At 37.8% G+C, this 14,617-nt stretch overlaps 1 protein-coding gene across 3 annotated transcripts in view; it reads right to left on the bottom strand.

The window, feature by feature from the left end:
* GHR (growth hormone receptor) overlaps positions 1-14,617 on the bottom strand; it is a 244,803-nt gene that overhangs the window by 7,307 nt on the left and 222,879 nt on the right. For all 3 annotated transcript variants that reach the window (XM_046671902.1, XM_046671903.1, XM_046671901.1), the window contains 4 exons: positions 14,372-14,544; positions 9,724-9,902; positions 5,382-5,547; positions 1,566-1,656 (listed from right to left, as the gene is read on the bottom strand). In XM_046671902.1, the coding sequence (XP_046527858.1) occupies positions 1,566-1,656; positions 5,382-5,547; positions 9,724-9,902; positions 14,372-14,544 (609 nt within the window). The remainder of the gene's footprint in view (positions 1-1,565; positions 1,657-5,381; positions 5,548-9,723; positions 9,903-14,371; positions 14,545-14,617) is intronic.

Raw genomic sequence — 14,617 nt, forward strand, 5'->3', positions numbered from 1 at the left:
AAAATGTGTTGTCCTGTTTTATAATAGTTGTGTTTGTAAAACAGAAATGTTGCTAGAAAGTTAGGTGCAAGATGAAATTCTGGAGAGTGCATTTTGCTTTCCTCTTGGTTTACATTATAAAATTGGAGACACACTCTACTAAAACCAATCTTTTCTGCATTCCCTTGGAGACATTTAGCACGCATGACACTCTAGAACTCTAGCTTATGGGAATTCTTCTTTCTAAGAAAATTATATTTTGATGTTTATAAATGTTATACAACTTCAAAAAACAAATTAGATATATTCACATAGATCTTATTTTGATTTCTAGATGCCTCTTGGCTTCAGCTGGAGAACCTGTTTTTAGTCCTAGGTAGGGTGAGCAACCATCTTGGTTTGCCTGGCACTGAGGAGTTTCCCGGGACAGGACTTTCAGTGCTAAAACCAGGAACGTCCCAGGCAAACTGGGAGTGCCAGTCGCCCTAATTCTAGGAGAAGGAGCAAGATTAAGCCCGGGGACTCTAAAAATACTCTAAATGTAAGAAAACTGGCACTTGGTACCAGTAATTTTTCCTACATTTTGTATTAAAATTTCCTGTGGTTTGTACTGAGTTTCCTTCAAAAACAAAAATAGAATGATTAGCTATTACAGCTTAAGGAAAATTTCAAGGTCACATAATCCAACACCCTCAATATTACCCATGAGAACACAGAGGCCCAGAGAGGTTAATGGACTCAAATGTGATTAAAGAGCAGCGGCAGAATAACAACTGGAACCCAAGTCTTTTAACTCCAAGAGAATACAGACTGGAACTTCTTCAAACTTGGATTTTAGCTGCGTTTACAAAAGCAGATAAAATACCAAATCATAAATATCCAAATAATTTAAATAAAACCGGAATTTACTTGAAATTCCCATCATAGGAAGTCTGAAAAGGTCTTGTTATATTGAATTATCTAGGTAGCTTTAGTTTGCCACTCAAATTTTCTTGTAGAGTCATGTGCCGTATAAGGACGTTTTGGTCAATGACAGACTGCATATACGACTGTGGTCCCATAATATTAGAACCACATAGCCTAGGTGTATAGTAGGCTATACCACTGAGGCTTGTGTAACACACTCTATGATGCTCACACAATGACAAAATCACCTGATGCATTTTTCAGAACATATCCCTGTCATTAGGTGATGTATGACTGTATGTGAGGACTGTGTCAAACTCAGCCAAAGACTCAGTACTACTTTATGGTCCTGGAATGAATGGGCCAACTTATCCAGTATTTTGAAGAGGTGAAGAGGTAGCTCTGAGACAACAGTTTTGTTAAAGTGGTGCATACGATCAAGTGTATAGTCCTTAGAGCCAGCCTCTCGATGTTCTATACAACTTCAAGATGGAATTGAAACCTGTGAATTCCCTATGACGAACACAACAAAGTGGTTAATGTATAACTGGAGATAACGTTTTACTGGGTTATTTAAAATTTTCACTCATGATCTGCAAAAGGAAATATCAAACAACAAATGGAAAACGTTTGCTACACAACTGGCAAAAACATATCAAAATAGACTATATCACACGTACCTTTGCTGTTTAGAAAATATGAATAAAAATAATATCACTGTTAGCCCAAATATTCCAAGGATAATAATTAAGAACCATGGAAACTGGAAATCTGAAACACACAAGAACAATATCTCACTCAGAGAATTATGAATAATTGAAGTTTACATTTCATGTTCTTTTTTCACATAACAGTATTTTCTAATTTGTATTCATCCAGGAAAGTCAGTGATTTCACTTGATAATCACTGAAATAAAATGTAATGATGTAGGAGTATTTTCTGTTCCAAGAACACCTCTGTCCACTTTTCAAATCCTTTCACATACAAAAAAAAAATAAAAAAAATTAAAATAAAGAAAACAGCACACAGTTTAAGCACAGTTCATGTTTATGAAAAAAACCAAACTGCTTTAAGCATCTTATGTGTTCAGGGTGTGTCCCTAAAGTCTTCAACTCTAGGAAAAATTGCTGCTTGGTAACATATGCCTTTACCTAAATAATGTCCACTTGGTCCAACGGCCCCCCCCCCCCCCCTTTTTTAGCTGAGGAAGATTAGCCCTGAGCTAACATCTGTGCCAATCTTCCTCCAATTTATACGTGGATTGCCACCACAGCATGGCTGATCTGCGCCCAGGATCTAAACCTGTGAACCCAGGCTGCCAAAGTGAACTTAACCACTACCCCAGGGGGCCAGCCCTGGTTCCCTTTTTTTTTAAGGTGTGGTGATTTTTGTTTTTATCCTCCAGACTGAGGATCTATCAAAAAGATGGGGACAGAGTTTTTATTTGAGTCATAACAAACTTTTTAGATATGCAGAGTATGTAAGTTACTTAAAAAAATATATCCTTTGACAGAAGATCGCTACTGAGGCTCCCATCTTCAGATTTTCATACACTTTGTAGCAAATGTGGGGGACTTTGTAAAATTTCTATTTCATTCCCTAAGAACAAGTGCCTACAACCACCTTCCAGTTCGTTCCCAGTATTCTTACTACACTGACAGAGGTTATCAATTTTTTAATAAAAACGATAAGTGTAATTTACCTTTATGTTGCTTTATTAAAAGTAGGCTTTTATATAAATGGTGTTGGGAAAACCAGACAGCCACATGCAAAAGAGTGAAAGTATACCATTATTTTTCACCATACACAAAAATTAACTCAAAATGGATTAAAGACTTGAAGGTAAGATGTGAAACCATAAAACTCCTGGAAGAAAATATAGGCAGTATACTCTTTGACATCAGTCTTGGAAGGATCTTTCTGAATACCATGTCTACTTGGGCAAGGGAAACAGAAAAATTAAGAAGTGGGACTTCAGTAGACTAAAGAGCTTCTGTAAGGCATAGGAAACTAGAAAAAAAAAGGAAAAGAACCCACCAACTGGGAGAAAATATTTGAAAATCATATATCTGACAAGGGGTTAATCTCCAAAATATATAAAGAACTCAGAGAACTCAACAATTGAAAAAAAAAAAAACGATCAAAAGCTGAGCAGAGGATCTGAACAGACATTTCTCCAAAGCAGATATACAGATGGTCAACAGGCACATGAAAAGATCGTCAACAGCACTAATTATTAGGGAAATGCAAATCAAAACTACAATGAGATATTACCTACACCTGTTTGAATGGCTATAATTACCAAGACAAAAAACAAATGTCACAGAGGATGAGGAGAAAAGGGAACCTCATACACTGCTGGTGGGGATGTAATCTGGTGCAGCCAGTATGGAAAATAGTATGGAGATTTCTCAAAAAGTTAAAAATAGAAATACCATACAACCCAGCTATCCCATTACTGGATGTTTATCCAAAGAAACAAATCTATACTTCAGAGACTTATGCACTCCTATGTTCATTGCAGTATTATTCACAATAGCCAAGATGTGGAAGCAACCCAAGTGCTCAGTGACTGATGAATGGATAAAAAAGATGTGGTATATATACAATGGAATACTACTTAGCCATAAAAAAGACAAAATTGTCCCATTTGCAACAATATGGATGGAACTTGAGGGCATTATGTTAAGTGAAATAAACCAGCCAGAGAAAGACAAATACCACGATTTCACTCATATGTGGAAGATAAACCAACACATAGACAAAGAGAACAGATTAGTAGTTACCAGAGGGGAAGGGGGTTAGGGGGTGGGCATAAGGAGTAAAGAGGCACATACATATGGTGACTGACAAATAATAATGTAGAACTGAAATTTCACAATGTTAGAAACTATTGTGACCTCAATAAAATAAAAATAAAAAAAGAAAAAAATCTGAGAAACTGTCACAACCAAAGAAGGTTAAAGAGACTTGATAAATAAATGTAATGTGCTATCCTGGAATGGAAAAAGACTATTAAGTAAAAACTAAGGAACTCTGAATAGGCTATGCAATTTACTTAATAAAAATGTATCAATATTGGTTCATTAAGTTAGCAAATGAATCATCCTAATGTAAGATGTTAATAATAGGGGAAACTGGGTGCAGGGTATATAGGAACTTTCTATAATAGTCTCAATTTTTCTGTAAATCTATAACTGTTCTAAAATTAAACTCTTTATATAAAAAAGTAGGCTTTTATGCTATAATATTCTTTTATTATTTTAATTTTCTTATTCTGTTATTAAAATCCCCAAAGGAGATGTTAGGGGTATTATAAGAATTAGTAGGGCAGAGAATACCACATTGTACCTTGTGGTATCTATACTTTTATATCAATGACATATTCAGGAATATAACATAAAGCAAGAGCTTCAGTTTTTTCTTTTTGTTTTTCACCACAGAAGGAAAACTCAGTTAAAAAAACCTATGTTAAGTGAGTTAAATGCCATTATGATAAGCTTAAATGGCATGTGGCAAATATGGTTTTTAAACCAGAATTTCATCATATCAAATTGTCTGAAACAACAAGCCTGTTAAGTAGAGCTTAGAAAAAATGGTACTATAGACATTTTCGTCAAAGTGTTATTTTGTATTATGGATTCTACCTGTACTATAAATGCAGAAATATAAATTTCAGTTCTCTGTAGCTTGTGATTGTTTCATGTAACAGACCTAAGCTCCGCATATGATCCTGTAAACCTTCTGTTTCTAATAGAGATGAACTATAGACAACTCCCATTTGGGAGTGACAGTATTTTATACATTCACTGTTCATTGTTAAGCAGCTTTATTTCTCTATCTAAAAGCTTCAGTTCTTTCATTCTGAATTTATAGGTGTCATTTCTTTAAGCTTTAATTATCTTTGTATTTCTCTTATGTAGGATCTTCAAATGTTCCATGTTACTCTGAAGCATAACTGGAACACTACTTAATAAGCCATCCTCCAGGTAAAAGCCACAGCTGAACTTTCTAAAACCAATAAGCGCCCGCCATTGACTAGCTATGCTGACTCGATATTAAGCTTTCTCTTAGATGCCATGTATACATCCATCCATGTAGATACAGAATTTCTTCACTAGGCATTTGAAAAACATTTTTTCTGATTATAATGGAAAACAAACATTGTAGAAAATCTTAGAAATACAGAAACATACAAAGAATCACTGAATTTTTCTTATCCAGAGATACCTCCCATTAATATCTTAGCGTATCTTCCTATCTCTAACTTACACCTATCCCAGGACTTTTCCTGAATTAAATAATTTTCAAACTCAATCCTCCTTCCACTTTTGTGCTGGATAATACCTATTATAGATAGTGAGCTCGAGATCTCTCACCCTGACATTTGATGCTAATATGTCTTGATCTGGACAACACCCTAACAATGTAGGGAATGTATCACCATGTATTGACAAAAGCAATGTTGGCTGCCATTTTAAATGTTTTATTTTACCTTCTTCACATGCCAATGGGCTCATCTGAGGAAGTGTTACATACAGCACCTCACTGAACTCGCCATATTTTTCAGAGTTTCGTTGTCTGGATCTCACACGCACTTCATATTCTTTATCCAGTCTCAACGAGTACACCGGAACCGATGTTGACAATACTGGGTCCATCTTTCAAGATAAAACATCAAACTTGTTGGTTAGAGAATCAACAACTCAATGCAGTAAATGCTACAAGGTGTTTCTGCATTTGTATTCAAAATAAATTTCTGCAAAGTAGGTAATATTTTAAAATGCACTCGTGGAGTTTGTTATTAAAGAAAGATCAAGGAAAACAATTTTGTAAAGAATCATTTTGTTAAACAGATAATAGTCCTCAAGTGTATTTTTGGATACACACAAAGATACGATACACTTGTTTAACAAAATGCAGCTATATCTTTCCGTTACGCTGTCAAATATTCTACTAAGATCAAAGCATAATAGAATTATTACAGACAATGACAGAACTATAAAGAAAACTACAGATATGTTGCCAATTCTTTGGGATATTATAGTTTTGTATGAAGACATAAGAACAGAATAAACAAATATATTTCCACACCGAAACAAATTATAGTCATATATACATTATCTATCTATCTATCTATCTATCTATCTATCTATCTATCTCTGTTCTTTGGAAATTCTGGGTATTCATTCATCTGATCACAGAATTGGAAAGGGTCCTAAAAAATCATGGTTACCTTAGTTGAACTTTCAAATAATTCTATTAGAAGCAAGTACATATTGAATCTGCTTGCTCTAGAAGGCTTAAAGCCACCTCAAAATAGTTTGCTATTCAAAATCTGTGAAGAAAAGTCATGAGTCCTTTGGTCATGAACATCATAGCCCCACAACTCTTAAGGCCAGGATGTCCTTTACCCTCTCTGGGAAGAGTTAGTGAGGCTTTTAGACCTTTAAGATGTTGCTATCAAAGAGCTAGACCCAACTAATGACGGTGTTCTCCTCCAAGTCAAATACTGAAGGCAGGTCTTCAGTATGTGCTTTTCACATGTCTTCAGGTAGAACATCTTGTTTCTGTTTGTAGAAAAGTAGGAATACTCCCTTTTTCAACAGCATGGGTTTTTCACATAAACAAGAGTCGCATAATTTGTTTTATTAAGTCAGAAGCTGGGCCTTTAGCTTCTAAAGCAAATTTTCCTTTCACCTCAGTTAGTTTCTACTCACCAAGTGCCTCTTTTTTCCCATATGTACATGGGATGGTTAGTTTGTGTCTTTTATGCAAGTTTCTTGATGCATGAAACATTTGTATGTCTAAAGTACTTTTTTAAAGTCAGGATTCTGAATATTAAATATTTTATTTTTCTTAAAGTATTTTTAAAAGCCTATATTTCCACTCTTAAAGCCCTAATTTCTCTGTTGTTGCTATCATTGTTATTTCTTTACAGATTTCACTAATAACAAAACCAAACAGGGGCCCTCAGTGATTCTACCTATGTCCCCCTCTCCATCTTCCCTCAACTTTCCTCACCAAACTCCAACTGGCTCACACCCTGCCACCTGCCTGTGAGGGAACGCCTACTCTTGGCCAATCCTCAGTGAAAGTATTGCTGATACCCTGAGAAGTCTTGCCTGGCACTTTCTCCTGCTCCATCCTGCCAGATAACACACCTCTTACATCACTTCTTACATTTCACTGCTCAAATTTCTATGTTATCCTGCCAACTCCCTGGGGGCAAACAGTGCCTTCATTATCTTTGCATTTCCAAAGGCCAGCACAATAGCACGTATACAGTGGGTGCTCAAGAAATGGCTCACACATTTACATAATTCCATGCCACCCATTTAGTCTTTAAAAACCCATAAATTCTGGGGCTGGCCCTGTGGCATAGTGGTTAAGTTCACATGCTCTACTTCTGCGCCCAGGGTTTGTGGGATCGTATCTCAGGTGTGGACCTAGCACTGCTGGTCAAGCCATGCTGGGGCGGCATCCCACATAAAATAGAGGACGATGGGCACAGATGTAAGCTCAGTGACAATCTTCCTCACACACAAAAACAAACAAAAAAACCCATCACAAATTCTTAACTTGCTTTAGTAGCTAAATAGTTGTAAGCAACTACATGGTCATTAGTATGACTTTTATATTCAAAATGTATTTAATAAAAAACAGAGGCACAGTAATACCAAATTCAATATTGTCAAATGGTAATTTGACTTCCTGATGTAAGCAACAAATGCTTAACTTTTCCCCCTCTACTTATAAACCTCTCTTCTTTTTACGCTCATGACTGTTGTGCTTATAACAAATTAGATGATGTGTTTCTTCAAGAGAGAGGTCAGTTCTTATAGATACACCCTTGATATTCATGACAACTCGGTCCAAGTTACCAAACTTATAAATATCAAATAAAAATACCTTTTATAACTTCACTCATAGAAGGAAGTAAAGTAAAAGTTAACTGACCATTTCAGTCACTGAGTTATGCAGATTTTCTAAATGTTTACAATATACATATAAATCACTTTCGCTAATATCACCATTGATCTCATCAGGAAAGTCTTCAAAGATTGGGAACGCTATCAAGCTCATGCCTGCAGATAGATGCAAGTTTTCCAAAATTCTAATTTTCCCTTGAAAGCTCAATTTTTTTTTCATTGGCAACAAATACTGTCAATTGTTTTTCTTGAAGTGATAAGATCACTTTATTCTTTTTCAAGAAACATTTGCCAAATATTTGCCTGCTCAAATATGAACCATTTATCAGTTTATCAGTTGTTTTTTCAAGTAAAAAGGTGTTCCATGCAAAAAGCAGCTAGTTCAGTTGGCAGCTCAGCCATGTAAGTGCTTTTTCTCGAGATAACCATAAGTACCTTGGCATGGAGCAGAAATGCTTTATGTGTACTTTCCATGTGTCAGACAGAATATTAAAAAGCTATTTACTCAAAGGCTGAGAGTTAATAAAATTACTAATTTTTTACAGCTTCATCAAGGGCATTCTTATGTGAAACCAGCTCCCGCCCTTCCTTACTGTGAGTGCGTGGTGGTGAGGAAGACAGAGACTTTTCACTACAGTTTGGAACTACTGCCTTGATTTGTGCTAAGGCGACAGCAGTTTTCCACTATTGCTTTTGTACCATCAGTACAAATCTCAACACAATGAAAAAAGGAAATAAAATTTTAGTATTATTATGAAAATAGTCTTCACCTTGTGGACTTCCTGCAAGGGTCTCAGGGACCCTCAGGGGTCCACGGTTCACACTTTGAGAACTGTTGCCCTGGGGTACCTAGCATAGTGTTCTGTGCACAGTAGTTATTTCAATACCTGGTTGCTGAATAAATGTTGGATTATTGATTGGATATAGAAAGTCTTTTTTGACTCAGCATTCAACCAAGCTTTCTTGTACCAAGTTACAGAACCGATATCTAAATTAAAATGATTCCAAAAACAGAACCTCGAAGCCCAATATTTAACTGTTCAAAGCTGCTCCAAACTTAACTTTCCTCTAAGGACAAAATTGGCTTCTTTTTCAGCAGTTCACTGAATGGACAGAGCCTGGTGTTTCAAAATTCTGGGAGTGAGGCTGTGCCAGGCTGCTGGGCATGACCTGATGACTTGCCAGAAACCACTTGGCTTGGCCAGGGCTGTGGCTGTGGTTAGACTGATTTAGAATTAGTTATATTGGGAGTAGCATGATAATCCTGTTTTTCTTCTTGTTGTGTGCCATGTGGAATTTATCTAAGTGCCGAGTTCCCATACACTTGGCAAGGAAGTGAGGGGTTCAGAGGTCAACCATTACCATGCTACTTGCCTATGTGAAAACCTCTTAGCTTGATTCTCCCCTGAGATACATAACAAAACATCCTTCTGAAACTTCTAAAGGACAAATTCCCTCCCTCTGTTCTCCTCCTGGAGTTACTTAAGAACTTATTTTACTGGGGGTCTTGTGAGCGGCAGCAACTAAAATCATGGGAGAATATTGAGCCACAGCTCACTGTTTGCCTTGATCATAACCCTTCCCATGTTCAGCCACCAGCCCAAAGACAGCTCAGTGGCTAGAATATATGACTTTGTTCTAAAGTTCAACTGGACACCCAGGATGACCGAGGAAATAGTTTTCCTTTCCTTCCATATAAGCTCCATGTAAGTATCTGCTGTCGGACATAATTCCAAGATGATATTTTACTGATTACATCAGTTTTCCTCAAATAGGAATTATGAAGCATATAACACGAGCATGTGGTATTAGGTCAAAAGGAAGTCTAATTATAAATGAGAGGGGGTTATTGAAATAAAAAGGAAACTCAAAGATTCTTAAGTGTGAGATGTAATGATATCTTACCATTTTCCATTGGGTCTCATTCACTTCTTTGTATTGCAGTTCATACTCCAGGACTATCCACCCCTTCTGAACATCTGCATTGGGTGGTGGTTCCCACCTCACTTGGATATCTGCATGAATCCCGGTTAAACTGATGTTCAGTAAAGTCCAGTTGAGGCCAATGGGTGGATCTGGTTGCACTGTGCATTTCAACAGACAATTAGTCACAGAGAGACACAGCTTGATATTAATGGAGTGCTTTCTTCTGAAGAGACCAAACAACTTTACACATTTTTATTATTCATATTCTTAATCCTTCCAATATTCCAATTATTATACTTTCACTTTATGAGTGTCATGTACAACTTTTAATTGGATCTAATTTTAAGGATGATCTTTTTCTAACTTTATAAAAAGCCTCTAAAAAATTCCTTTGTGAGTCTAAAATCTGATCTATAACTTTTCTTGAAGATCAGCCATGTTTTACATTTCTTTTAGCTCTGATAGGGTTAATGCTTTGGGATTTTGGCAAAGGAATTCATTTCAACTCAAAACTGGAGGGACAGAGAGTCAGAAAGACCTACAGTATTTAAACACGTGGCTGTCTGGGAACTAGAGGTAGAGAAATCTTTTTTCTTCCAATTGTCTATGACCCGGGGCAAGGACCTTGTCTTAGTCATTTCTGTATTGCTACTGGTACAATCCTTCTGACACTCAGCAAATGCTCCTTAATTTGTTGTCTTCCTAGCCACATGTGACCATTTCTTCAGACATCAGAAGGAAGGCATTACATTGCTCTCTCAAATGGTGATGATTCAGTGTTTTCTGTTCCTTACTTAGCTGTATGTGAACAATCTGAAATAGTGTTTTGCTTGGTTTCTACTGACATACTGTACCTTCTCTGGTAAATCTGCTGCATTTTGCTTATTAGGACCTCAGAGACCACAATTTCCCAAAGGATAATGAAGAGAAATATGGATTCCAAAGTTAGGAACTATATCTAAATTTATATTCTAGATAGTCCCTGACCAATTATTGCTATTTAGGTCTGAGTACTGAGGTTTTCAAAAATCACTTGCAGATACAGAGCAAAATTTATTTTCCTTTCTACTATCTGCAGAAGGTCACCTAGAGTGTTGCAAAGTCTGGGTCCCCAGGGTTGATCAGAGATAAGCCTACAAATACATGGTGTGAGGAGCTCTCCCTGGCTGTTAAAATCTGGTGGCCAAAGGGGGAAGCTCTTGTATTCACCCAGGGTGGAAACACTGTGAAGGAGCATGCCACTGGCCACTGTGGAGTAGACACCGCTTTCCAAAATAGAGAGAGCTCAAATTTGATTAATTATGTCCACATTTTGGAAGGCAAAATTGGAGGGATATGCAAAATCTAAGATTCATATGGTTACAAAAATATAGTAATATCCTACCCTTTTGGATTTGTTGGTGATTGAGGAATTCTGATAATCGAAGCTTAATCCTTTAAGTGACCAAACTATAAAAATGTTTTTGATGGAACATTTTCTAAAACTTAGTATTCACGTTGCAGCTTAAAAATTTCCCTTACTATTCTAAATAGAGGATATGGAACAGGGTCGTTTTTGAGAAGGCTCAGTGTCACTGTCATATGCATAATAATAACCTCTCCCTTACCTCTATACATACTTCCACATGCTGTACTTGACTACTTCTCTGAGATGTTTAAAAAGCATTTGAGACTGCATACATCCAAAAACAAGACCCTAGTCTTCCTCCCAAAACTTGCTCCTCTTTCCTCTTCCTTATCTCTGTTAATGGTGATTCCATTCCTCCAGTCGCTTAGGATAAAAATGGTGAATTCTTCCTTGACTCATCTTTTTTTCTTTTTGCCACTCCACATTCTGTCAACTGTACTTTTAAGATATTCCCAGAATCCAACCACTTCTTGCCACCTGCACCTCTCTAACCTAGCCCTAGCCATTATCATTTTTCGCCCATATTGCTGCATTTGCCTCCTAACTAGTCTCCTTCTGTGGTCTTTTGTCTCCCTTCAGTCTACTCTCAATACCATCCTTAATACAGTTGTCACAGTGAGTATCATCACACTTGTTAGATCATATCACTCATCCTTTAAAACCCCCCAAAGGAGTCCTATCTCGCTCCATGTGAAAGCCAAAGGGTACTGTTAGCTTTGACCTGGTCTCACTACTCTCCTCCTTGCTCACTCTGTGCCAGCTCCACACCGCACCCCCACCCCGCCACCCATGCTGCTCCTTGAATGAACAAAGGCATGCTCCCGCCTGAGGATCTTTACCCTTGCTGTGCCCTCTTGCTAAAATGCCCTTCCCTCCAATATATACATGATTATTCTCTCATTTCCTTCTTTACTCAAGCGTCACTCTCTCAGTGAAGCCAACTCTGATAACTCTAAAATTGCAACCTCTCCAACACTCCTGTTCTCTTTCCTTGTTATTCTTACTCACAGCCTTGTCTCTTTCTACCCTTCCTGGGATAAAATCCCATAAGGGTAGAACTTATCTGTCCCCAGCACCTAGAATGCTGCCTGGCTCAAGGAAGAGACTCCATAAATATTTGCTGAAAAAACAAAAAAATAATCTAACTAATATATTACTTTAAACCCAGAGAACAGCCCTGTGAGGTAGTAGCAGGGTACACGCATAATTCATGAGGAAGCTGAGGTGTGTGATTGACATCTTAAGATCTAGTAGGGTCACCTCAGTTCTTTGTTGTCTCTCACTCTCTGCTCTCTCCCCTCCTTGCTGTTGTTGTAACTCTGCCCGTCATCATCTTTAGCCTTGATTATCACAAAGTCTTGTAACCCCTCTACCTCTAGTCTGTGCCACTCCAATCTACCCTCTGTACTGCAGCAAGATGAATTTCACAGAGACATTAGTAACATGACAGGTGGTACAACAGCTTTGAGATAGACTCTGGAGCCATGCTACCCAGGTTCAAATATCAGCTCTACCTCACAGCTGTCTGACCTTGAGCTAGTCATTTAACTGCTCTTAGCTTCAGTTTCATCATCTGTAAGATGGGGATTATAATAGAACCTATTTCACATGGTTATTATACTTAACACATGTTAAATGCTTTGTAAGTGTTAGCTATTACTAACACAGGTCATTTCCCTGCGTAAACATCCTCAAATGCACCTCTCGGCAGGAAGATAAAGTTCAAATATCTTTGCAGGGGACACAAGACCACTGATGATTTCTCCGGCTGACCAATCAGGCCTGCCTAACTGCTCCTGAGTCCTTGAATATTCTGTGCTGTTTGTCACTTTTGGAACTTAGTAGTTGGAAGACACAGTCCATCTTATATACTTGGCATCTCCCACTGCTGCTTTAAGAAGTACCTGAACTGTCACCATCTCTGTGCAACCCTTCCTCATCTCTGAGGCCTAGTCAATCATTTGTACCTTTGGCCACCACCTTGGCTTACGATGCATTCTACACACCTGGAGCCCAGCACCCGCTGCAATGTATTGCAATTATCTGCTAACACAACTGCTTGCCCTACTTGACCGTATCTTACTCTGCAGCCACCACATCTAGCACAGTGCCCGGCACATGGCAGGCCCTCAGGGAAAGTCAGCCAGGTAACAAGTGGGGCTGGCTATTGCCAGGGACAGGGCTAGAACATGGGTCTTGAGCCAGTATTCTTACTAATACCTATTTAGCCACTCAACAGCCACACCTATTGACATTAGGATATGTACTAAATAGTCTCTCTAAACTACGTAATTGGGTTCTCTTTTCTGCTCGTTGCAGTCTTCTCAAGCTTTTTCCTCAAAGTCAGGCTATCAGATTTACTTGTTTCTGTCTGCAGCTTCCAGCCACATTCTCTCAGTCTCTTCCAGTCTGCTGATGACTGGGAAAGCACATACAAGAACAGCACACCTGAGACAAGCTCCAGGGAATTCCCATAAGCAACAGACGAGCTTTTGTGGATAGGTTTTGAGGCACCAACGTCAGCTACTCAAAGTCCTCCTTTGATTCTTTCTATTTATCTGTTTACACTATTATTGTACAAACATGAATATTCCAACTACGCTCCTTTGTTTGGTTTTGTTCCATTTCTCCCTGTGTCCACATGATGGGCAAGGGATAATTTGTTTGGATCTTCACTTAGTTCATTGAGCTGATTATCACCAATGTTTGTCTGGAGATCTTATAAACATGACTTTAAGCTGATTTTGGCTGTTTTGCAAATGTAAAATTCCAAAATTATTATGCTTTGTGATAAAGAAAATCTAGGTTTTTATTACAACAATGATAGAGATCAAAGGCCAACATATTTCAGTAGATCTGAATAACCATATGGAATAATTAAGAGAGAAGGAATCTAAGAGTACATTGAGTTTGTCCCTTGCAGTGGCACACAAGAATACAATGCAGCTTTAAAGACCTTCTCAAGGAAAAGACTCCACAAGGCTCCCATTCTTTTCTCTACAAAATTTACTACCAAATTGTTTTATGTTAGAGCTAACTTAAGTTCCCCCTGCCCTCTTCCTCTTGCTCAACAGCTGATCTCATGTCCTGTAAAGTAGACTTCCATCCACTTAGACAGTAAAACAACAGTCTTCCTACTGGAACATACTTGGATGTTGCAGCCTTCCCTGCTTATTTAATCTAGAGCCATGTCAAATAAAACACAAACCTGTGATTTACCTATTTCCTCAACAGAGAAACACTTTTGATCCACAGTACCACCATTGCTAGTTAGCTTGATACAGTAGGGTATCCAAATGGAGGTATAAGATGAATTAAAGTAACAGCTGTTTTCTCCAGCAGAGACATAATCAGGGCATTCTTTCCATTCTTGAGTCCATTCTTGAGTGCTCCTGTAATGGAGGGAGAAAAAGGATGAATTGTTCCCCAAATCATACCATAGCTTAAGTCAAAGCAAGGTGCTTG

Source organism: Equus quagga, chromosome 9, assembly GCF_021613505.1.
Source record: "Equus quagga isolate Etosha38 chromosome 9, UCLA_HA_Equagga_1.0, whole genome shotgun sequence".
Taxonomy (NCBI): Eukaryota; Metazoa; Chordata; class Mammalia; order Perissodactyla; family Equidae; genus Equus; species Equus quagga.